Genomic DNA, 23,535 nt, shown 5'->3' with positions numbered 1-23,535 from the left:
TGGCAACTCCCTGCCAGTCTCAGCCACCCCGCGGGTCTCCTGGCCCATGGAGCTGGTCACCTGTGGGCTGCGAATAAAAAACAAGAGAAACGATACATACTAAATCAGCTTGAAACATCCATCAACCATGACCTCAAGGGTGCAGGGACCTAGATGTAGGGAGCTGTGGCAGACTGTGTCCTGCTTGGAGTCCCATTTTAGGGCTGAGGCTTGGGGAGAGGAGGAAGTCTGCCTTGCTCTGCCATGCAGACTTCCCCAGGCCCTGTCTGCCAGGGCTCACCTGCCACTCTGTGCAGGAGAGGTCTGTAAACAACATGGTAGCTCTCTTCCACCTCCTTTGCCCTATGGCGGGCCAAAGCAGGATGCTATATTTGGCCTGGCAGAGCAGCGCCTGTGAAACCTGATGCTGTGCAAGGCTGACAGCTGGAGCCAATGGGGCTGGCTTGTTTTGGCCACCACCGCCGCTGTGATGAGAGGGGCTGAGATGGGCAGCAGCCCAGCCACTGCAGACGAAGCACTCAGAGGCAGGAGCTCATGAGAGGCAGCACGGGAACCCACGAATCCTCCATCTCCGCTGGAAGAGGAGAGCGGCCCTTCAGCCTGCCAGCTAGCAGATCCACAGCAGAGCAGGAGCGAGGTAGGAGGGTGTAAAAGCTGGCACTGGGCAAGGGTGCCGCGGGCTCCTTTACGCAGCCCTTGTTCTGCCTGGCTGCGAGCGCCAAAGGGACCGCAGCCCCCTAGACAGCCTGCGTGGGCTTGGCCAGGGGCACCACACCCCGGGGCAGCTGGACAACCTGCTAGCGACTGTTTCCAAACTGCTGGCAGTCGTCAGCCACTTGGGAACCGGGCAGGACACGCGACCAGCACAGCAGGGCTGTGACAGCAGCAGGAGGTAAGTGGGTAGCTCTGTAGAGCTCGTGGGAGCAATTTGGGAAGGCTCCCCAACAACGCGCTGGCTCGGGGCAGGCAGCAAGTGCCTTACACTGGTGCAGCTGGGCTCTTCTGTGCAGCCCACATCAGCGCGCGGGACCCTCGCTTGGCTCCCCCAGCCCTGAGCCTGGCAGCATGTCCTGCCCTGGCCCCAGCTCACTGCCCGTGCTCCCCATCGCCACACCAGCACTGGCAGCAGGAAGCACGCGGATGGCTTGCTCAGCCCTGGCTGAAGTTCACCCTGCCATGGTTACACATTGCTTACCCTCGTGGGGCTGGGCGCTCGGTGGTTTTAACAGAGCACAGAGAAGGAGGATTCTTTCACTCCCCTAGCAGATTCGCAGCATGAAGCAGGCGAACTTCCCCGAGGAGAACGGCTTCAGCGAGGTGATGGCCAGCAGCCCTCATGATCCTGCGCCCAGCAGCTGTGGGAAGAAACGCCACTGGCTTCAGCATCTGATCCCAGACAACTTCTGGGAGGACGCAAAGAAGCTGATAGTGCTGGCATGGCCACTGGTAGGGATCCAAGGTGGAGGGCACTGGCGCATCAGTCAAGTAGGTTGGGGTGGCTTCAGCTATGGCACAATGCTGCGGGTACAGCAAGGCGCAGGTTCCTCAGCCAGCAGAGCCAAAACAATGGAAGACCTCAGACAGCTCCTGGAGAAGATGGATGTGGAGCACTGCTAAATACCTGGCAAGGGGGTAGAAACTTCAAATCAGTTTTATCTGAGGTGCCACGAGGGATTTATTTGCTTGACTAGTTATATCCAGGCACATGGGTATAGTTACCCTCCTGTCCTGGACCCAGGAGGAGAACAGCATTGCCAGGTCTCTGCCTCCAGCACAGCCACCCCTTGCTCACCTCTGTTTCTCCCTGTCTCCTCTTCCTTGCAGCTCCTGAACCAGCTCCTCATTTTCCTAATCCACCTCGTCAGCTCCATATTCTGCGGCCACCTGGGGAACGTTGAGCTGGCCTCCGTCACACTAGCCATCGCTGTAAGTATTTCCATGGGCTGCCTTGGCACCTGGCTAGGCACCAGCTCTGACCTGATAGTGCTGGGATATGGTTATGGAGAGGGAGGCAGGAGGAACTGTCCTGTGACATGGAGACAGACAAGGACTGAGGAGATTTTGCACTCCCACTTTGCCTTTTAGCAACTCTCCCTACTTGAAAGTCTAATATTATACACATTTGCTCATTTTTTTTATTCCTCTGCTCCTTCCAGGTTGTAAATGTTACTGCTATCTCTGTAGGATACGGTTTGTCTTCGGCATGTGACACCTTGATATCCCAGGTGGGTACAGGATACTGACACTCATCCTGGAGACGCTGGGTTTTACAGCACAGGCTCACGCTGCCCAGGCATGGTGTGAGGCAAAGCTGTGCTGTGGGAGCCCAGGCTGCACGAGCAAGCTGCTATGCGGGGAGCCGGGGAAATTTGGCCCTAAGCAGCAATCCCCTAGCCAGCTGGCAGGGAGGTCTGAGCTCTCCTTGAAATACCAAGTCCTTCCCAAGAGGTCTCCAGGACAGGATGGGGTCAGGGCTGCTCCATTGTCCACATGGGCCCTGTAACTCCCTGGCATGGTGGCTCACTGGTGTGGCAGGGCTCACTGCCACACTCTTGCCTCACAGACCTATGGCAGCAAGAACCTGCGGCGCGTGGGAGTGATCCTGCAGCGTGCCACCCTCATCATCCTGCTGTGCTGCTTCCCCTGCTGCGCCATCCTCATCAACATCGAGCAGCTCCTGCTTCTCATCCGCCAGGACCCCGAGGTCTCCAGGTTGGGCAGCCGTGCGGCAGGGACAGCCTTTGATACCAACACCTCATCCCTCCCTGGGGGGGGGCGGGGGCCTCAGTCCCCTCACTGACTGTGCTCTCTCGTGTCCCCTCCAGGTTAACCCAGCTCTACGTGATGGCGTTCATCCCTGCTCTTCCCGTAAGTCCCTATGCACAGGGCCCCACGTCCTGCCCAGCCCAATGGTCCCTGTGGGCTGTGGCTCACTGTGTGGTGCCGCGAGGGACAGGCTCTGCCTGGGAGGAAGGCCCAAGCTGCAGAGAGCGGGGCAGCATCAGGGCTGCAGTTGGGCATGGAGCGGGTGCACAGCTCTTGTTTTCATCCACAGCAGTGCAACCCACATTGAGTGTTGGCCTCATCTCATGCACCAATTTGCTTTTCAGGCAGTTTTTCTGTATCACTTGGAGACAAGATACCTGCAGAACCAGGTGGGTGTCCCACAACCCTTGCACCTATGGAGGGTCATTTCCTGCCCTGGGCATGGGCTTGGAGCTCCCCTCAGCCACACTCCTGGGTTTTTGTGCTTGCCAGTGCTGGTGGCTCCAGGTTCTTCCCTGGAGCTCACTCGTGTCACATGGACAGTTGTACCTGTCTACCTGATGGACCTTCCTTTGTACCTTCCCACATCAGGGATTTACCTCCAGCGCAGTCATTTTCAAAGTAGGTGACTAACGTCACAAGTTTACTCTTCAGTTTAAAGGCCGTGAAAGCTAATTGAGAATGGGCCCGGCAGGTGCCTTCCGAGGCTTTCATGACAATGATGCAGGTCTGTCTCCTCTTCCTCACAGATGATCATGTGGCCCCAAGTGCTGAGTGGCATTGTCGGCAACGCTGTCAATGTGATTGCAAACTGCATCTTTCTCTATGCGCTGGGCTTCGGTATTACGTGAGTAGCACCCGAGTCCCACAGTGAAAAAAAAAATGACACCTTGTAACTGCAGCTTCATTCCAAGGGCCCAACACAGCAAGTGGTTTATAGGAAACAGGCTTTTACCCCGAGAAACACAGTATTTTCAGAAAGGACTCACTGTAGCAGCCTAGCTTGAAACAGCTCATCTATGTTTTGAAATATAGGATTTATGTAGCAGCCCTACTTAGCCAGGGCTCTGGTCTGTCTTCACAAAGGGACCAATTCCTGAAGCAGCAGATCGGGGAATTAATGTGCGAGGTGCTGCGACCGCCCAAGCCTTCTCATCCCCAGCATCCTGGCCCGTGAGGGGCTGGGGCCATGTGCTAGGAGTCCTTAGTCAGGGCAGCTGGCCATGTGCCCTGACTGCAGCAGCACTGGCACGCTCGGGGGCCAGCAGGACGTTACGCTTTGTCACCCCCAGAGCAGGAGCGGTTGTGCAGGGGAGGTGTGAGCAGGGCACAGACAGCATTTCTCATTTCCTTTCCAGGGGCTCAGCCTGGGCCAACACCGTTGCTCAGTATTCTCAAACCGTTTTCTTGTTCCTGTATATTGTAGGCAAGAAGCTGCATGTGGAGACATGGGGAGGTAAGGCATCTTCCCATGTCCCACTCTGTTCCTTCTTTACAGGAAGGTCTGTAAATCTTCCACCATTTCTATCAAGCGTATTTTGTTAGTCCTAGAGGTGTAATATTAACTTCCACCTGGTACACCCCAGGAGCGCCGTGCTGCTTCGGTGGCAGCACGTGATGTACGAGCACTACGCTGGGCAGTAAACATTAATTCTTGAGGACTGAAACTTTCTGCTGAAGCTTTGTTGGGTTTGGTCCCAAAGCAGGAGCAGCCCAGACATAGGTGCGAGGCTCTCCTTGGATTCTCTGGTCTTAGAGGGATCAGCTGAAGGTACACAGCTCTGTGGGCCTTGGCAATTCAACAGCAGAGCACATATACACACGTACCATTGCTGGAGATCCTACCAGGTTCATGAGCATTGATTTGGAGGCTTTGCATGGGGGTCCCATCATGAAAGGCACAGTTGGCTGCCTCACATTCGCAAAGATGCAAAACTCAACCAGTTTGGTCCTCCATCAGGCAACATTTCTCATCTCCTCTCTCCAGGCTGGTCCAGGGAGTGCCTCTTGGATTGGGACAGCTTCACCTCGCTAGCTATCCCCAGCATGCTCATGATATGCATTGAGTGGTGGACCTACGAAATTGGGAGCTTCTTGATAGGTCAGCGAAGAGGGGCAGCTACACGGAGGCGGAGAGGGTGTGACTGAGAGCGCTGTCTTCGGCGGCTGGCGAGGGTCAGCAGGGGCCGAGAGCGGTCTCTTTATCAGGTGCTTGAACTCAATGCTGACTCTCTCCTCTCCGCTTCAGGCCTGCTGAGCGTCGTTGAGCTCTCAGCGCAGTCCATCATCTATGAGGTGTCTGCTGTTGCCTACATGGTAAGGTTTGAAGATTATTATTTAAGATTAGGCCACCATAGGAACATTCTCAGTACAGACTCCAACAAGAATCAGCTCCAGCAAACTCGGGTCTCATCTCTGCCCTCTTTGCACTTCAGTCACTCCTTGCTCCTGCCTGTGCCTCCTGTGGATATATTTTAAATTAAATCCTGACCTTCTGCCCCTGCTCTGCTGGGTCACTATTTTGTCATTCCTCTGGCTATGATGGCCCGTTACCGCAAGGCCTAGCGTCACCTAGTTGCACGAGTCAGCATCAGCGCTCTGTGATTACAGATTCCCCTAGGGCTCGGCACAGCTGCCAGCGTCCAGGTGGGGAACGCGCTTGGCGCCGGGGACGGGAAGACGGCCAAGAGATCTTCCTCCACCTGCCTGCTCTGCACAGGTGAGGTGCCCCAAGCACCCAGCTTGGCCCTTCCCACCGCTCATCCCTTGCCACCAGCCACGCCAGGCTAGCTCCAGACCCCACAAAAGCAGGGCACGTTTTGCCATCCTCAATCTGCAATGCACACAAGTTACCCTTTAATTCCCTCTGCGTCATGCCAGTGTTGTGGGCATAGGGCCAGCCTGGCAGTACGGCTGGTGGCACACCTCCAAGCATGGGGCAAGGGCCAGCTCCCCCTCCACGATGGCCTCAATTCTTTGCTCTGTTTTTCAGGGGGATTTTGCATAGCAGCAGGGGCCATTTTAGCAGCCATGAAGGATGTGCTGGGCTATGTCTTTACCTATGACAAGTGAGTACTCCAGCTCCCGGTCCTAGCGTCCACAAAGCAGCGGCCAGTTCCCCAAAATAACCGTCACCTCTTCTCTGTCCCCAGGGAGATCATCGACTTGGTGGCCTGGGCCATACCCGTCTATGTTGGCTTCTACTTATTTGAAGCCACATGTGTAAGTCCTCAGGGATGCTGCTATGTTTAATAGGGGACCTTACAATTCCCTGAGAGCCCTTGGCAGTCACAGGCTGTGGGGAGGGCTGGGGCTGAGGAAGGAGGAACCTTGCCCTTGGGATTGGTTCACCGGGCATCCTACAGGGGCTGCCCTGAGGCAGTGGCAGACCCTGGATGCAGCTCAGCTGGATACCCCAGGATGGAGGACCCCAGCCCTCACCCCAGTCCTTCACCCACTCTCCTCCCTCACAGGGCGCCTGCAGCGGAGTGCTCAGAGGCATAGGCAAGCAGAAGTTTGGGGCCATCCTCAACGCTGTGGCTTACTATGGCATCGGCCTGCCTGTGGGAGCTGTGCTCCTCTTCGTGGCCAAGATCGGCATCATAGGTACTGACCAGAGGGAGGGCTGGCACCCCGCTACCACCATGCTGAAACATGACCCTGCACGCTGCCCCCAAATCCCCTGCAGATGGGACATGGCTCCCGCCGCTGCGACCCCACCCATGGCTTGTCGCAACCCTCCCACTGAGGCCCTGTCATGAGGGCAGTGCCCAGCTGGGTCTGCCAGGCAGCTCCGCAGCAGGCACTCATAGCTGGCCCCGTCCCCTGTCCCCGCTGACCTGGGCGCTGGGGCGGGGTGCCCTTTCTGCTGCAAGACGCCAGCTGCCACAGCTCAGCCCAGTTGCGGCAGCCAGCTGACACTGGTGTCCCTCCGCAGGTCTCTGGCTCAGCATGCTCATCTGCGTCTCCATCCTCTGCAGCTGCTTCATCACCTACATTGTCCGCATGGACTGGAAGAAGGCAGCTGATGAGGTAGCCCTCCTGTGTGCCACATGCGCGCCTTGAGGTTTCTCTCTGTGCCATGCCTGACTTGAGACACGAAGCACAGATCGGATGGGGCCACCAAGGCATAACCCAGCTCTGCTCATCCAAACTGCAGCCGCTCAGCAACATGTTGTGCGGTAGCAGCACTGGAGTCTGCAGCAGCAAGCATTTCTTGGTCATTTTGGGCGCATCTCTTGGCTGCAGGGTGCCATTTCTCACCAGACCAGCTGTGCATGACACAGCACGGCAGCTTTGCTCAGTGGGGATTTCCTGTTCCATGCCAGGCACCGCTGGTTAAACTTGCTATATTCCCTCCCCTAGGCTCAGCTCCGTGCAGGAGTGACCCAGCAGCCAGCAGAAGAGCTGAACTCAGGTCCTGAAGCATCGTGCAAGGCTCTGCCCTGTGGCCCAGGGCCAGCCCCGCCGCCCTACGCTCACAGCCCTGCCACAGCGGTGCGGGGGTGTGTAGGTACGTGCCTCAGCATGCTGCTCTCAGCAAACCTGTGTCGTGCTGGGACACTCCCCAGACTAGCAGCCTCAGTGCTGAGGGACCCCCTGCCAGGGCACTGTTGCACGTGTCAAGGCCGTGCACATGGTGTTTGCACCCAAGCTGGCAGGAAAGGGTTTTCCCTAGAGCTCTGCCCCTTAAGCCTTAGGGAAAGGGAGACAAACAGTTAACTACAGCCACGGGACCTTGGGAGATGAAGCATGTCAGCAGAGGAGGATTACCTGGGAAGAGACACCCTGGGGAGTTTTCACTTTGAAAACACCAGATCCACACTAAAGCTCAGCTGTACTCTGCTTGCTGAGGGCTGGAGCTCCCTGCAAGACTGCGGTACCACTCTCAGTAGGATAGGCATGGTTCATAAAGTGCTTTCAGTCCTAAGAGAAAACCTTCTGCCTCCCCAAAAGCCCTCAGTGACCCTGCCTCGTTCTTGTTGCAGCGGGAATGGATGCTCAGAACGGTGTCACGCTCATGGGCATCACCAAGATCGAGGGACCAACATACCAGCTGGAGCCCCAGGAAGCAACGCCTGCCCCACCAGCTCCAGGCACCATCATGTCCATGAGAGAGCTGCTCCTCCGGCGTGGGCTGGCGGTGGCCGCGGCTGTCGCAGTGCTTGCGCTCGGCATCGTAATAAAGCTCATGACCAGCAAACACTGAACAGCACCATGCACTCTGGGGACTTTGGGGACAAAGGCGCCTCCTGACTGATGGACACACAAAACGCAGACCAGCCAACAGAAGAATCCAGCACCCGAGTAGCCCTTCAGGGCAGAAGGGCCCCACTCAGCACTAGGCAGTACCTGACCGCATATCACTTGGGAACAGGCCCTATGCATCATCCCAAGTGCTGCCCAAGCTGCCCTACACCCACTGAGCATGAGATAACCCCTTCCGCACGCAAACCAGCACTGCCAGCTCTCACCTGCTGAGTGGAGCTGAGCACCGCCCAGCTTGCACCACTGCCTAATAAAGAATAAACCCAGCTAGACCCAGGCTGGCTCCTTTGCTTGGAGGCTCAGGCAGAGCTAGCTGCCAGAGCAGAACATCAGCTGCTGCGAGCTGCAGTCCCACCCGGGGCTGTTCCGGTTGCTTTTTAGGGGAATGCGGCCCTTCCAGCTCTCCTGCGGCTTTCAAGGCCCTGCTGGCTCACACGAAGCTGCTCACCGCGACGCAGCAGCGATAAGGTGTCAGTGCAGTGATAGCGGGTGCTCTCCCCCGCAGTGACTCGCTGCATCCTGGAGCACAGAGATATCAGCCCAGCACTCTGTTCTCCTGCCCTATAGCACCAGGTGGCCTTCACAGTAAAAACAGGTTTTATTCAGCAAGGCTCAAGGTCAGGCTTTCAGTTACAAGCTTGGAGATAAAAGACTAGCAGTAAACCAATAAAAAAATGGAAATTCAATTAATTCCTTAAGCATGAGTTCAGGAAACTATGCTCAGCCTCTCCAGCCAAGGACTCTCCTAGACCTGGAGACTCAAGTCACAGCAACTCCCCCTCGTCAGTGTGCGGCCCCAAATACCGTGTACCAACTGCACTACCTTCCCCAAGCGCTCCTCACGTCCTTGGGGCAGAGTTTGACTACGGCTCAAGAATCTTTTGCTGTCTCTTCATGTAGCCTTTTTGTGCCTTGGATGCCTAATGGTGATTTCCCATGCGCTGGGACATCACTCATGCTGCTGTAAGTCCTTTCAAGGGCAGGATGGTGCATGCTCTTAGAGGCTATTTCCCTTCTGCTCCTGGGCAGCCTGCTAGGGGACAATCAACCTGGCCTGTCCCCAGAGCCACTAGGACTGCGAGGGTGTAGTTACACAAGACATGAGTAATACATACATTTTGTTAGGCTTAGTTCGCTGATACATGACAGTTTTCTATAGGGCTCACCCAAGACACAATACACAGATAATAGGCTCAGTAACAACCTTCTTTGCTTTCACACGCTTGTGACGAATGATTCCCCAGTTCCCAAGACCTACAAAGACTCCTGTCTGCACCACAGGGCAAGACGCGTCCTCCTTCCACCTGCCTTAACTCACTATTGCGGCATGACTGATGGTTTAGGTCTGAATCAATTGCTGTATTTCAGCAGGAGCCTGAGCCTTTGCTTGCTCAGGGCTGCTCTGCTTTAGATTGGTTTCATTTCCTTCTACCTCTTCAGAGGACAGGATGTCTCAGAAGAAAAGAAATTGCAGCAAAATCAAGTATAGAAGTAGGAACGCAGGAAGTGAATGGCAGGTTACAGGACCAGTGTGCTGCTCATTGCAGATCACCCTCTCTTCAGTGAGACAACATCTAGGACGGCAGAGACAAGACCGAGTCTCACAGAGAGGGAGCAGAGCTCAACTTGGGCCATTAGCGAGGGGGGCAATGGAGGCAGAGACTTGGCCGAGCCTGGGAGAGGGAGCTGGGAACATGCACTCATGTAGAAAGCCGAGAGCCAAGGCTCACCTTTATCACCACAGCTGCCACGACCCCCAGCAGCGCCAAGATGACCAGTCCCACTCGGCCCTTGTTAAATCGCTTCAGGATGAAGAACTTGGCCCAGTCCACCTTCTTCTGGCTGCTAGGCGGGTACCGGAGTTTGTTGGCCCCCTCCATCTTCAAGTCCTTGATCAAGCAGGCTCGGCGGTGGGAGAAGGTCTCAAAGCTGTGCCGGCCATGGTAGGCACCCATCCCGCTGTTACCTGAGACACACAACCCCAACAGGTCACGTCACGGGCTCAGCTAGCCAAGCCTCTTGCGCACAGTGACAGTTACATCTCTTAAGCTTGAGCTCACAGCCCTGAGGACACAGGGAAAGTTTGTTCACGGTGCTTTGCACACATGAGAGCAGCAGCAGCTCCCCAAAGAGCTTCCCCAAAGGTGGGGACACAAAGAGCAGGTTTAACAACTAGCTAGGAATAAAGGAGGACTTGCTCACTGCTGCGAACAGCTGCTGGTAACTCAGGCTGTTTGCGTGCATCTATCCCTGAAATTAGTGCTGGCATCAGCTCTTCTCCCAAGGACCAGCCCTCCTCCTCCTGCCATGAGTTTACACTGGGGAAGGGGAGGGGGGAAATAGGGCCTAGTTCTTCAAATAGTGGGACATAACGAGGACTTTTGGCGACCTGCCATCAGCGAACACCCAAGACCTCAGCCTAGTCCCCACAGCCTGCTTATTTCTACCACAGCCACCAGGCCAACAGTGAAGTGCCAGGACCCTCTCTAAGGAGCAGGACAAAGCGGCCATGGAAATTTAACCAGCTGCTTGTCTCCAGGTGGCTTTATCCCACACCCTGGGCACAGGAGAGCCAGAGCTGCACATGCAGATATGCCAGAGGGTTTTCCTCTCGCTGCTGGCACTGACACCGCTCCAAGCACTGATGGGCCACTTCCTGAAGGAACCCACAGGTAAGACTAACCTCAATGAGAAAGTGCAAATGAAAAAGTTCCTAAAATCGCTGAATGCTCATGAATACACCCAGACCAGATACAGCCTCTGGGACACTGAAATCACCTATACTTGGTGGATCAGTGACTTACCCACACCACCAAAGGGCAGACCTGGGATCACACTGTGCATGAAGACAGCGTTGGTTGTCACACCACCACTGGAGGTCTCCGCTGTCATACTTTTGATGAGCTAACCCAAAACAAGACACAGCACAGTGGGAGAGTCAGGACATGCCAATGTCACCGTGGCATTTTACAGGGAGCATGCAGGTCCGCTGCCCTATCAGACACCGGATGAGGAATTACAGGTGCCTACAGAGAAGCTCTCTCCCAGCAACACAGCTCAGCAGAGCTCCGCCAGCTGTCTCCAGCAGATGCCATCTAGTGACACCTGCCAGACATGGCAGCCTGCTGCCAGCAGCAAAAACGGCCTTGAAACATTACTTGGCTTAAGGTTTGCGGGAGAGGGTTAGGGGCTCAAAAGAGTGCACAGAAATACAAATGCTGAACATCTGGCCTCGATCCAAAGTGTGCTTTGGGGAGCATACTATGCGTTGTCCACTTAGAGTGCCATTTAACATTACTCCAAGCACAAGCCCTGCGCTGACTGGAATAGCAGCGAAACTGAAGGACTCCTTATCACAGGGACGGGTTACAGGAGGAGGACCGAAACACCCTGAGGCATTCCTCAGTCCTCCCAGAAAAAATCCTGGGGCTGTTGTGTGAGCACAAATCCATTACCTAAATTCCTGAACTGGCCCAATAGACCTTGAAATGGGGGCAGGAGACTGCCACGGTACCAGCGTTCACCTGCGTGGGAAGGACGGCCGAGACACACAGTGGTGCAAACCCAGAGCCCTTCAGCGGGGGCCCGGGAGCCTCCGGCAGCTTGGGGAACACTCGGGGCCCACAGGAGCCAAACACCTGGATTCAGATACAAACAGGGGCCAACACGGGCGCAGCGGGGAGCCGTGCCCGCGACCAGCCACACCCAGCATCCAAGCACGCAGAGCTGCTGCAGCTGGGCAGCAGAGCCCAGACCCACCTTCTTGTTGTTGGAGAAGACGTACAGCGCGAGCGGCTTCTCCCGACGGTTGATGAACTCAATGGCCTCGTCCACGCTCTTCACCGTCACAATGGGAAGGACGGGTCCAAAGATTTCCTCCTCCATCACCTTGGACTCCGGGGAAACATCAGTGAGGATAGTCGGTGCTGGGGAAAACAGAACAGCAGGACGTTGAGCGAGCACAGACAGACGCGGCCCAGCGCAAAGGATGTAGTCGGGGGCAATGCAGGTTTGCCCACAGTTCATGTACTTCCCCCATGTTATCCGCCTAGGGCGGCAAGGGAGAAGGTCTCTCAGCGAGAACTGCGGGCCTGCCGCAAAAGCCCAGAGGTGCCCTCCCCCCCCCGCCCAGCTCCTGCCCCATGGCCGAGCACCCGAGGAGGGTCCGTGACGGCCTCACCTGCAGGCGACGGCCAGGTCACAGTCCTTGTCGATGTAGCAGGGGCTCTTCCCACCCAGCTCCAGGGTGACGGGCGTCAGGTGCTTGGCAGCCGCCGCCATCACAATTTTGCCCACCGCGGAGCTGCCGGTGTAGAGGATGTGATCGAATCTCTGGGTCAGCAGCTCTGTTGTCTCAGCTACTCCTCCAGTGACCACGGGATACAACTCCTGCGGGGCAAACGGAAGCACGCCAGGGTTGCCCCGAGTTGCAGCAGCTCCCCTGGAAGAGCCAGACGCTGCAGGGAACCAGCGGGCCCTCCACCGAGCTGCACTCACTGGGTCGATGTACTGGGGCAGGAGATCCGCTAGCAGCCGGGCCGTGTGCTCGCTGATCTCCGACGGCTTCACCACCACGGCGTTGCCTACGAGACAAACCCAGCCCGACGGCTGAGCCTCCGCGCTCCTCTCCCACCTGCCCCCAGCGCCCGCCGTGGGTCCGTCCCCACCTGCCGCGATGGCCCCGATCAGAGGCTGCACGACCAGCACAAAGGGGTAGATCCAGGCCCCATCCTACCTGTGCAAGACCCAGGAACCAAAGGCGTCTGTCATGGCGACACAGCATCTCTGGGAACGGCTGATAAATCTCACTCCATGGGTGCTTTCCCCTACCTCGGAGGCGTGCTTGAAATAACCAAACTGCCCTCCCCTCCGCTTACAGGGACGCTCCCAAGGAGCGCCAACACAGACAGTGCCATGGCTTCTCTGGGCAGCAGGCTGCAAACAGAGCTGGGTTCCCGCGAGCCAGCTTGCGGGTATCTTGCCCTGTGAGGCCACGTTCATGGGACACTGCTGTTACAAAACAGTGTGAGGTTTTATTCTGCTTCCTGGGAGTTGTGCTCTACTTTTCAGTCAGGACAAGAGATCTGCCTGTAAACCCTGCCTTATGAAATGAGACCAGGAGGTTTCCTTGCAGGTACTAAAATCTGCCTTTCCCTGTGCTCTTCCACAGCTGTGCGACACTGACCTGATCTTGGCCAATAAAGCAAATGACTTGTTTTAAAAAAAAAAAAAAAAAAAAGAAAGAAAGTTACATTCAGAGCAGCTTCTCTCTCAGCTGATCTCCTCAACTGACAGAGCAAGTGCAAACACACACGAGCCCTTCCCCTGACACAGCTTGGAGCAATCTCTCCTCCCACGAGAGGCTCTCGCCCAGGCCCAGGGCTCTCACTAGAAACAACGCACCCTTTACCCAGATACATCCTTGTGCCCTGAACACGCAAGCCTTGAATCAGGGCTGGTAACTCTGCGCAGGAGGCAAGAGCTTGCTTGTCACTTGGGATTGCTCAAGCCCAGGGGCACCTACCTGGCAGGGCTGGTGAGGGCCTCTGCAGCGCACGCTGGAGCCCCACCAGTGCTCACTGTTTACCCTCAAGGACACCAGGACAGTTGTGTGTGTCCCAGGAAGACCAGCCATGCCTGGGATCACTGCACTGCAGCTGTGGCCGTGACTCAGAGGCCCGCGCGCAGTTGTGAAAGCGTGTTGCTCTGCCCAGACCGAGTGCACGTGGCCAGTGGAGTTTTCACACGCTGCAGGAGCCACTGGCAGTCAAGGAACTGAGCCTGGGCTACTGTCCCGATGAGAACCACCTCCAACCCAGCAGCCACTGCAGGTGGGAGGCATTTATTAGAGGATTCCTCCAAGCTGCCATGAGCACAGCATCTTCCTAAGAGCGACTGATCTCCTCTTTCCCCCGAAGCAGGGGGAGCTCTGTGCTGCAGGTCTGCACCCCTGCGCTGGTGGCAGAGGACGCATCATCTTAGCCTGTCACCCTGCAACACGCACACAACACTTGTCCAAGCCACAGCCAGAGCCAGGAGCAGCAGAGGTCAGGCAGGATTCCCCAGGGGATTGCAGTGACTTAATCAAGAGGCTTGCTTTATTATATAATTCTCAGTGTTTATTTAGTACTTGTAAAATATATTATTATAAAAGCTTAGCACATAGATTTTCACAGGACATAAAATCCCATCTATTGCACAGTAGATATAATTTTCCACTATATATTGTTGAGAATTGCCTTTATACACTATTTTTTATTTTTCCTTCTTTTAGTATCAAGCCTTAAATTTCTCCAGCATCCTCTTCCCAAGCTAGAACGGTTCCCACATTATTTCCAGTGCAAGATTACAGCAAACCCAGAGGCTCAAACACCAAGGAATACACGCTGTTTCTCTAATCGTTTTTCCTTGGAGGAATCTGAGCAGGAATGGGTTGTCATTTCCAGTTTTCTAAACAGGCCTGGAAGTTGTTTTGTGCAAGCACAGCATAGTCTTATTAGCAAGACAGATGTGGTGCAAGTATCTTCTTTGTAATTTTTTAAAAGCCAAACAATCCTTATAGGCATGTCATGAAACTCGGATCCCAAAGAGGGATGTCAGCTTGCATCCTCTAACCAGCTGTGCTATTCTTGCTCTAAGGGATCCACGGATACTTCACCTTGATTAGAAAGCAAGGTGGGAACCTCATTAGGTTTATTAATCATCATCACTATTGATAAAAACTATTAGCCAGCACACTAGGAGCACACTCTGCCTCAGACTAGTCAGCAGAGGGTGGCTGTTACGAGCACAACCGAAGCCGGACATCCTAGTAACTGTAGGGAAAACACTCTCGACCAAATTACAGCTGAATCCTGAGATCCTGTTTGCCACTGAAGAAAGCTGAACAGTTTGGTGTAAGACGCAGAGCATGCATCCCTGGAAGCAGCTCTCTGCACGGCTCGGGGTGGTGGCAGGCAGCACAGGCGCCTCTTGCTCTTCGGTCCTCCTTTTGATAGCTTGTACCAACTGGTCCCTCTATTTCAGCAAGGCTTTTTAGTAAACATGACTCCTGGTTAGTGCCTTTCTAAGCCTATTCTGTGTGCTTGACAGCTCATTGAAATAATCCATTACTAAAGAAAAAAAATGATTTCTCAACTTAGGAAAACAGACACCAAGCAAGCGCTCAGGATATGATTATGGCACGCTGATTATGGCGCCTTCTCCTTTCTTCAGTAGTAAACCATCTGTGAAAGCAAAACACAGCAACACCAACATCCTATGAAGGATTTGCCGAAATGAAACCAATCCCCTTTCTAGAACAGCCTGAAGCAAAGCCCTTTGCTCCCTTCGACTTCCCCAGGGTGCTGCCTGGCCCAGCTTGCCTGCCCCTATCCCCTCATCATGCACTTACTGCTGGTTATCTTAGACACTGAGGGAGCTCCAAACACGGCATGCCAGGGAAAATATTGTTTTCTGACTCCTGGGGGAACTTTCTCCAAGCCCCAGATTCACTGCTCTAACAAAGCTTTGCCCAGTCTCAAACCAAGTCTGCATACAGTGAAAAAGAAAGACTCCTACCTCACTGTAACAGCAACAGCAGTGCTCTGAAACCTGCTTCTCAATACATACTGAGCCAGCCCAGCCTCTGAACAGCCAGCAAAATCAAGAGGGCTTTTCTCTTCAGCACAGACTGGTGATTCTGAGAAAACCCAAACGATTTCAAGACGTTGTGAGTTTCCCCCCTTCACTGAGGCAGCATTCATCAAGACAGGGCCTGCTTCTCTGCTGGCGCTTCAGGGCGAGCCAACTGTTAGCTCTTACGCCTCCTCCTGGTCTCAAGTATGAATGGTATGGAGGATTATTTCCCCCCACACTCGCTGGGCTCCTGCATTTCCCTTCGCAGCAGTTAACAGCACAGAACCGACGGGAGGGCAGAGAGGCCTGATCCACCCTGCAATCTCCTGCTTCCTCAGCAGCTGCTCCCTTAGGTCTACTAAATCACCAGGGCAGGGTGCACAAGAAGGATGCACAGTTGAGCTGTGTAAGGAGTGCCTGCTACTGCCTCGTCTGCTATGTCACAGAGAACCAAGAGCAAGTCACACTTGCAGTTTTAGATCTTTTTCCTCCATCTCTAGAGGCACCTTGAGTCCAGCCAAAGCCAGCAGGCCTCTGCCTTCTATGGAGGGAAAAGGACATCCCACCCTTCCACCTTCCCCTGCTGGAAACAGAGGGGGAAACAGAAATAGCCAAGGTCAGATGGGGGCTGCAACTGGGCAAGGAACAGGACCTAGGCCTAGGCTTCAAGTCACAGCGACCTTTCCACAGGGTCCTGCAGCACAAAACTCCAGCCTGCCGCGCAAGGCAGTCGAGCGGCTCATATCACCGCGGGCAAAGCCATCCAAAATGTCACAGCCTCCACTACTGCAGGGAGTTCCTCACAGGCGTCACCCAAGGCAGAGCAACAAATGGTATAGCAGCCTAGGAAATTTCTCTGAGGACATCTGTATTCTAGACACCGCTTGCAAGAATAAGAAACAAGCCTTGGAAATTTCTGATGAGCCAAATTTTGTAAGTGCCAAGACAGAGAAAATAGGCTAGCTAGGCTTTAGGAAAAAGCTGCAGTTGCAAAGAAGGAAGTCACAGAAGATAAAGTGGATCGAACACACTCATGTAGAAAGCTGAGAGCCAAGGCTCACCTTTATCACCACAGCTGCCACGACCCCCAGCAGCGCCAAGATGACCAGTCCCACTCGGCCCTTGTTAAATCGCTTCAGGATGAAGAACTTGGCCCAGTCCACCTTCTTCTGGCTGCTAGGCGGGTACCGGAGTTTGTTGGCCCCCTCCATCTTCAAGTCCTTGATCAAGCAGGCTCGGCGGTGGGAGAAGGTCTCAAAGCTGTGCCGACCATGGTAGGCACCCATCCCGCTGTTACCTGAGACACACAACCCCAACAGGTCACGTCACGGGCTCGGCTGGCCTTTGGCTGCTTGAGGCCACCAGCAGGGCAGGCAGAAGCACAGGTAAGTTTTAATTGCTTTCCATCTGCACTGCATGTCATCTACCCTGCATCTTCCTTGCTGCAGTTTAAAAGCACTTCTCTTCTGTATTCCTGCAGGGGGGACAACGGGTCCTTCCCTTCTACAGAACTTCTCATAGTCTTAAAGATGTCCGTGCATCCTCCACCCCTCTTCTTCCACACCCTTCTGACTAAGCAACCTCCAGTATTTCGATGCGTCCCTGTGGGCGCTGTTCCTTAGGCCTCTGAGCCTTCTCTGGCTCTCCTCCAAACCACCACACCAAGGCTCTGAGATCTGACTGATGCTGAGTAAGAAGGGTTTCCTGAGGACTCTTGCAGGGAGTCCTCAGGAAAGGGAAGGGAGCCCTCTTCCTCTGTCCCAGCACAGCACACGCCTGTTCACAGCAGCAGAACACTGCAGGTTTGCATTCAGCTTGTGAACTCTAACATCCAAATCCTCTTTGCAAAGCTTCTATGTGCTGTTCCACAGCCTCTTCCTATTCTCCTCACAGCTGAAGTCCTATCCCTCTTCCCGCAATTAGTGCTAATCACCTTGGTCACAGCTAACATTTTTAAAGCACCTTTCACATCAGACTGCACTAAATACACACACCAAAAACTTCCCCTCCTTTGGCCTCTCTCCTAATGCACTTGCAGAATTTTTTCTAGTTATTATTGAGGTCTGCTGTATAGACCTTTCAGCTGTAACAGGCACAGGAGCATGTGGAACACAAACCAACCACTGCTGCACCCTGTGTCACAACATACAGCAAGTCATAAATGTTTAAGGAGCTCTAATAACTCACCAACACCACCAAAAGGCAAGGTTGAGAGGAAGTAGTGCATGATGACATCGTTTGCAGTAACTCCTCCACTAGTGGTTTCCGAGATTACTCTTTTGATTAACTAGTAAGAAAAGAAATACATTAAAAAGGCCTAAAGAGTCCACGCCATGTAACTAAGTGGGACTGGAAGGGAGGCTACGAGCCACAGGGCCACCATAGTAACTTCCAGCTGCTGTCAGCTCAGACAAGCCCTCTCTTTGCAATGTAACTCGAGGCAAGAGGTAAAGTTCAGAGGAAGGATGGGAAAGCTGGAAAGCCAGGAGCTCTCCTCCTTAGCTAGATTTTACATGTAACTGAATTAAACATGAAAGGTTACATGGTACTAAACAGGAACCATGTTCATCCTTCTGTTACACAACATGGTGCAAACCCAGAGCCCTTCAGCGGGGGCCCGGGAGCCTCCGGCAGCTTGGGGAACACTCGGGGCCCACAGGAGCCAAACACCTGGATTCAGATACAAACAGGGGCCAACACGGGCGCAGCGGGGAGCCGTGCCCGCGACCAGCCACACCCAGCATCCAAGCACGCAGAGCTGCTGCAGCTGGGCAGCAGAGCCCAGACCCACCTTCTTGTTGTTGGAGAAGACGTACAGCGCGAGCGGCTTCTCCCGACGGTTGATGAACTCAATGGCCTCGTCCACGCTCTTCACCGTCACAATGGGAAGGACGGGTCCAAAGATTTCCTCCTCCATCACCTTGGACTCCGGGGAAACATCAGTGAGGATAGTCGGTGCTGGGGAAAACAGAACAGCAGGACGTTGAGCGAGCACAGACAGACGCGGCCCAGCGCAGGATCAAGTCCTGGGCGCTGCCAGGGCTCAACGCAGAGCAAGCAAAACACAGACACGCACAGCCCCCAAAAGGCACCTGCTGCCAGCACAAGGTCCCTCGGCCACCCACCACCTCCCCTTTTCCTTCACGAGCCATAGGTACCTATGAAGCAGGAGGCCTCGTCAGCCTCGCCCCCGTGAGCGACCTTCTGTCCTTCCAGCAGGGCCAGGACTCTCCTGAAGTGACGCTTGTTGACGATCCTCTCGTAATCCGGAGACTTCTTCACGTCTTCCCCGTAGAACTCCTGCCAAAGGGCAGAGCACAAGCAAAGGACGTCATGAACCTTCCAAACACCTACAGCTCCAGGACGACACTTACGTGAAGTCACGGCCAAAGCGTACTCGCAGTGCCATGCTAACGGATGCAGCTGCCAAGGCCCAAGGAACTTCACGCTCACCTGCAGAGTCGTCTTGATGTTCTCCACCACCTTGTCCTGGATGGACGGGTCGCAGAGGATGTAGTCGGGGGCAATGCAGGTTTGCCCACAGTTCATGTACTTCCCCCACGTTATCCGCCTAGGGCGGCAAGGGAGAAGGTCTCTCAGCGAGAACTGCGGGCCTGCCGCAAAAGCCCAGAGGTGCCCTCCCCCCCCCCGCCCAGCTCCTGCCCTATGGCCGAGCACCCGAGGAGGGTCCGTGACGGCCTCACCTGCAGGCGACGGCCAGGTCACAGTCCTTGTCGATGTAGCAGGGGCTCTTCCCACCCAGCTCCAGGGTGACGGGCGTCAGGTGCTTGGCAGCCGCCGCCATCACAATTTTGCCCACCGCGGAGCTGCCGGTGTAGAGGATGTGATCGAATCTCTGGGTCAGCAGCTCTGTTGTCTCAGCTACTCCTCCAGTGACCACGGGATACAACTCCTGCGGGGCAAACGGAAGCACGCCAGGGTTGCCCCGAGTTGCAGCAGCTCCCCTGGAAGAGCCAGACGCTGCAGGGAACCAGCGGGCCCTCCACCGAGCTGCACTCACTGGGTCGATGTACTGGGGCAGGAGATCCGCTAGCAGCCGGGCCGTGTGCTCGCTGATCTCCGACGGCTTCACCACCACGGCGTTGCCTACGAGACAAACCCAGCCCGACGGCTGAGCCTCCGCGCTCCTCTCCCACCTGCCCCCAGCGCCCGCCGTGGGTCCGTCCCCACCTGCCGCGATGGCCCCGATCAGAGGCTGCACGACCAGCACGAAGGGGTAGTTCCAGGCCCCGATGACCAGCACCACCCCCAGCGGCTGGGGGCAGACGTAGGCCTCGTCCCGCAGCGTCAGCAGGTTCCTCCTCACCGGCTGCGGGGCTGCCCACGACGGCAGCTCCTCCTTGGCCGCGGCCAGCTCCCCCAGCACGCCCAGGATCTCGTGGCCGTACGCGCTGGGCCCGCACTGCAACGACACAGCGTCTGGGAGAGAGCGCGGCCAAGGCCCGACCTCCCACCCCGCCCGCGGCTTCCCCTCGCCGCCGCCGACCTTGTGCAGATCCGCCGCGATGGCTGCCAGGATCTCCTCCTCCCTCTCGCGCACCATCCGCTCCAGGGCCTCCAGCTGCCGCGCCCGGAACTCCAGCGAGCGGCACCGGCCCGACGCGAAGGCGGCTCTCGCCCGCTCCACCACCTGCCTCCACGTCCCCTCCATGGCCGCCCGGGGCCCCGCTCGCCGCCGGCCCTGGGGGCAGCGGGCGCCGCCGCACAGCGAGGGCCCCGCAGGCGGCGTCGGCCTGCGCAGCCGCTGACGGCCCCGCCCCGCTCCCGTGACGACACCGCGCGCCCCGCCCCCCCCACCGCGAGGGCCGAATGGAAGCGGCCGGGGGGCGGGGCGGGGCAGTGGGGGGCGGGGCAGTACCGAGCACGGGGGCGGGGCAGGGGTGCAGCTGTTGGGGGGGGTTGCAGTGCAGGGGCGGAGCACCAAGTTAGGGTGCAGTGCAGGGGTGCAGCTGTTGGGGGGTTGCAGTGCAGGGGTGGAGCACCAAGTTAGGGTGCAGTGCAGGGGTGCAGCTGTTGGGGGGTTGCAGTGCAGGGGTGGAGCACCAAGTTAGGGTGCAGTGCAGGGGTGCAGCTCCTTGGGGGGGTTGCAGTTCGGGGGCGGAGCACCAAGTTAGGGTGCAGTGCAGGGGTGCAGCTCCTTGGGGGGTTGCAGTGCAGGGGTGGAGCACCAAGTTAGGGTGCAGTGCAGGGGTGCAGCTCCTTGGGGGGGTTGCAGTGCGGGGGCGGAGCACCAAGTTAGGGTGCAGTGCAGGGGTGCAGCTCCTTGGGGGGGTTGCAGTGCGGGGGCGGAGCACCAAGTTAGGGTGCAGTGCAGGGGTGCAGCTCCTTGGGGGGGTTGCAGTGCAGGGGCGGAGCACCAAGTTAGGGTGCAGTGCAGGGGTGCAGCTCCTTGGGGGGGTTGCAGTGCGGGGGCGGAGCACCAAGTTAGGGTGCAGTGCAGGGGTGCAGCTGTTGGGGGGGTTGCAGTGCAGGGGTGGAGCACCAAATTAGGGTGCAGTGCAGGGGTGCAGCTCCTTGGAGGGGTTGCAGTGCGGGGGCGGAGCACCAAGTTAGGGTGCAGTGCAGGGGTGCAGCTGTTGGGGGGTTGCAGTGCAGGGGTGGAGCACCAAGTTAGGGTGCAGTGCAGGGGTGCAGCTCCTTGGGGGGGTTGCAGTGCGGGGGCGGAGCACCAAGTTAGGGTGCAGTGCAGGGGTGCAGCTGTTGGGGGGTTGCAGTGCAGGGGTGGAGCACCAAGTTAGGGTGCAGTGCAGGGGTGCAGCCCCGAAGGGAGGGGGGGCTGCAGCGCTCAGCCCGGAGGAAGCTGCAGGACTTCCCTGCAGAGCTGGGTGAGGCCATAGCAGCGCTGTTCTGTGACAGCTGTCATCTTGGGGGTGTCAAGACCACGCAGTTGAGGAGATTGCGTAGTCCCTGCCCAAAGGGAGGCCAGAGAGCGAGAGGAAAGCGCAAGAAATGTGACCAGGGATCAAAAAAGGCCTAGGATCAGCCAAAACACCCACCCACCGCTGCACGCGAGCGGGGCAGACCCCGTGGGACCGACAGCCGGAGCGCCTACCTGATGGCCGCCGCGGGGGACGTGCTCTCTCGCCCGCGCCACCAGCTCCCCGCGCAGGCTCTCGGTTTAGGCCCCGGCTGCACCCGGCGCCCTGCACTGCACACGAGCCTGGGGCAGAGTCCCCGTCGGGGGGCCCTTATCCAAGGGCAAGTGCCAGAGGCAGCTCTTTGCCCCCATCGCCTCCCTGCAGGGGCAAAGGCTGCCCAACTCACCGGCGCCTCTGCCCTGCGCAGCGTTTCTGCACCCGGCAGCGAGGACAGCGTCGCGGTCACCTTCCTGCTTGGGTGGCAGCGACGGACAGATGGACGGATGGACAGCCGTCGGTCAGGGAAAACGACGCCCGGCAGCGCTGAACATGCAGGTGGCCTTTTGGAGGAGGCAAAACATTATCGATACGGCTGGTCTGACCAGGACATTCGAATTAACCTTGACACAGCGCTTGTGTGGGGGAAACGGGCCAAAAATGCAGGAAAAGGAGCTGAGAAAAGGCTGGGCTCATTCCAGTTAAGTATAATCCTGCTCCAACTTGTTCTCTTAAGAAATGCAAGGCGGTTGTTTGAAAATTACTCCAGGGTTGCTACACGCTACCGTCTGTGTCGGCAATTCCCAGGGCAGGGCAGGCTCCCGAAACACCCTTAAAGAGGCAATACAGTTACTGCTAATGCTCCGCACCTCAAGATCCACTAAACCCCACTAAATCTGTGCTCATTCACCCCCGTGCCACGTGGAGCCGGCTGGGCGGCAGCCGGGTGCTCGCACCACAACTCTCAAAACATTCCCCAGAGATTTGGGGGCCCAGACTTGCTCTCCTTGCCACTGCCCACCTTCATCTTACCCCTGCCCCCCAAAATACAGCAATCCCCTTTTGTGAAGTTAGCTGGCTTTGCTAACAACTCACGAGCTGCGGCTGAGCCAGCACGTGACCGTTTCACAAGCTATTGCACAAATCTCAGCAGTAAACAGACCGCTATGGAAAAGGACGACGAGAGCAACTGCCAACACTTGCATGCAGGAGGGAGTACGTAAACGCAAAACAGCCTGGGCCTGAAGGATCCCTTGCATGGTGATACACGAAAAGGAGCTGGGTTTGTACTCAAAGACATTGGTAGATGAGAAGCAAAGGCTACTGCAGTCAGAGCAAAAGTCTGCGCTTCTGAACCTTCAGAGCATCGTGCCTCGGGAAACAGCAATGTAACATACCCTCTGCAGTCAGTGAGCCAAAGGGATGTTTGGCAGGAACAGGGGGATTGTTTTTACCTGTTTTCCAGAGTGACTGTTTTCCAGAGTCTGCTCTTCTGGGTGTAAAATTTTCATCCTTCAGCCTGTGGATTTTCATGCGCTAGCGCTCCTTGTGCTTGGTGTCACACACGTGGGAGGCAAATGTCCCAGCTCCCAGTCCACCTTAGTGGCCAGCAGGCTACTCTGTGCCATGCTTTAGGAGAAACGCTCACCTGTATTGGCAGGAATAAGAAAGCAGCAGCACACTGGCCTCCTGGGGAAAACTGTCCTTTTTGGTCCTTGTCAGGGACATCTTTTAGCCAATTATGGACAGGAAATCAGCTGAGGAGTTTTAAGTCTTGCAAAATATCAGTCGAGTCTCTTTGGACTGGCTGGGCAAGACACGTGGATTTCAGGGGAGTCTGGGATCCTGAGCGAGAAGGAAGAATATCCCAGACTGAACCCAGCGAAACGCACAGTCTGCAGCATGCGCCTCACGCCTAGGAGCTGACAGCATCTTCTATTTTTACTCAGTCACTAAGAAACAATAAAGAAGGGAACTATTTATGGGAAAGTAATTGCACTCCAGAGGA

General features: G+C 56.2%; 3 protein-coding genes and 1 long non-coding RNA gene across 10 annotated transcripts; 1 reads left to right on the top strand and 3 right to left on the bottom strand.

Annotated features, from left to right (window-relative positions):
- Nucleotides 1–311: 311 nt before the first annotated feature.
- LOC104142788 (multidrug and toxin extrusion protein 2) lies at nt 312–9,594 on the top strand. 4 transcript variants are annotated; one of them, XM_068910479.1, is made up of 19 exons: nt 312–637; nt 826–892; nt 1,264–1,446; nt 1,825–1,926; nt 2,157–2,225; nt 2,564–2,712; nt 2,826–2,868; nt 3,111–3,155; nt 3,516–3,613; nt 4,125–4,222; nt 4,754–4,867; nt 5,015–5,082; nt 5,377–5,485; nt 5,759–5,834; nt 5,919–5,988; nt 6,240–6,372; nt 6,704–6,798; nt 7,132–7,279; nt 7,755–9,594. In XM_068910479.1, the coding sequence occupies exons 3-19, from the start codon at nt 1,276–1,278 to the stop codon at nt 7,973–7,975; spliced, it is 1,809 nt and encodes a 602-aa protein (XP_068766580.1). In that variant the 5' UTR covers nt 312–637; nt 826–892; nt 1,264–1,275; the 3' UTR covers nt 7,976–9,594. The 4 variants fall into 4 exon arrangements, with proteins under 4 accessions (XP_068766580.1, XP_068766579.1, XP_068766578.1 ...); XM_068910478.1 differs by having other exon boundaries at nt 765–892; nt 1,267–1,446; XM_068910477.1 differs by having other exon boundaries at nt 765–892.
- Nucleotides 1,444–3,520, bottom strand: LOC138061290 (uncharacterized). The gene is made up of 3 exons (XR_011134962.1): nt 3,366–3,520; nt 1,793–2,026; nt 1,444–1,621 (listed from the first exon to the last, which is right to left on the bottom strand). It is a non-coding gene; the product is annotated as an uncharacterized lncRNA (long non-coding RNA).
- A 125-nt stretch (nt 9,595–9,719) lies between the features above and the next one.
- Nucleotides 9,720–21,836, bottom strand: ALDH3A2 (aldehyde dehydrogenase 3 family member A2). 4 transcript variants are annotated; one of them, XM_068910484.1, is made up of 12 exons: nt 21,725–21,836; nt 20,159–20,353; nt 19,843–20,074; nt 19,673–19,758; nt 19,356–19,564; nt 19,105–19,222; nt 18,810–18,951; nt 18,443–18,609; nt 17,839–17,938; nt 16,713–16,948; nt 15,595–15,715; nt 14,132–15,260 (listed from the first exon to the last, which is right to left on the bottom strand). In XM_068910484.1, exons 2-11 carry the CDS (start codon nt 20,321–20,323, stop codon nt 15,635–15,637), a joined length of 1,536 nt encoding a protein of 511 aa, XP_068766585.1. In that variant the 5' UTR covers nt 20,324–20,353; nt 21,725–21,836; the 3' UTR covers nt 14,132–15,260; nt 15,595–15,634. The 4 variants fall into 4 exon arrangements, with proteins under 4 accessions (XP_068766586.1, XP_068766585.1, XP_068766584.1 ...); XM_068910483.1 differs by lacking the exon at nt 21,725–21,836 and having other exon boundaries at nt 20,159–20,411; XM_068910486.1 differs by lacking the exons at nt 15,595–15,715; nt 21,725–21,836 and having other exon boundaries at nt 20,159–20,411.
- Nucleotides 10,813–12,950, bottom strand: LOC104142835 (aldehyde dehydrogenase family 3 member A2). Its single transcript, XM_068910525.1, has 6 exons — nt 12,912–12,950; nt 12,702–12,765; nt 12,532–12,617; nt 12,215–12,423; nt 11,794–12,082; nt 10,813–10,938 (listed from the first exon to the last, which is right to left on the bottom strand). Exons 1-6 carry the CDS (start codon nt 12,948–12,950, stop codon nt 10,813–10,815), a joined length of 813 nt encoding a protein of 270 aa, XP_068766626.1.
- Nucleotides 21,837–23,535: the final 1,699 nt, after the last annotated feature.

The sequence above is a fragment of the Struthio camelus genome, chromosome 16 (assembly GCF_040807025.1).
Source record: "Struthio camelus isolate bStrCam1 chromosome 16, bStrCam1.hap1, whole genome shotgun sequence".
In the NCBI taxonomy this organism is placed as follows: Eukaryota; Metazoa; Chordata; class Aves; order Struthioniformes; family Struthionidae; genus Struthio; species Struthio camelus.
The sequence above is the reverse complement of the archived record's forward strand: the minus strand, read 5'-3'. Positions and strand labels throughout refer to the sequence as shown.

Coding starts and splice junctions, on each gene's coding strand:
- LOC104142835 (XM_068910525.1), bottom strand. CDS start 12,950: ATGGCACTGTCTGTGTTGGCGCTCCTTGGGAGCGTCCCT. Junction 12,424..12,531: donor TGCCCCAGTACATCGACCCA/GTGAGTGCAGCT, acceptor TTTGCCCCGCAG/GAGTTGTATCCCGTGGTCAC. Junction 12,083..12,214: donor GACCTGGCCGTCGCCTGCAG/GTGAGGCCGTCA, acceptor TTGCCGCCCTAG/GCGGATAACATGGGGGAAGT.
- ALDH3A2 (XM_068910484.1), bottom strand. CDS start 20,323: ATGGAGGGGACGTGGAGGCAGGTGGTGGAGCGGGCGAGAGCCGCCTTC. Junction 19,223..19,355: donor GACCTGGCCGTCGCCTGCAG/GTGAGGCCGTCA, acceptor TTGCCGCCCTAG/GCGGATAACGTGGGGGAAGT. Junction 15,716..16,712: donor TGGCAGCTGTGGTGATAAAG/GTGAGCCTTGGC, acceptor GGGTTTTCTCAG/AATCACCAGTCTGTGCTGAA.
- LOC104142788 (XM_009672948.2), top strand. CDS start 1,276: ATGAAGCAGGCGAACTTCCCCGAGGAGAACGGCTTCAGCGAGGTGATG. Junction 2,869..3,110: donor CGTTCATCCCTGCTCTTCCC/GTAAGTCCCTAT, acceptor TTTGCTTTTCAG/GCAGTTTTTCTGTATCACTT. Junction 6,799..7,131: donor GGAAGAAGGCAGCTGATGAG/GTAGCCCTCCTG, acceptor TCCCTCCCCTAG/GCTCAGCTCCGTGCAGGAGT.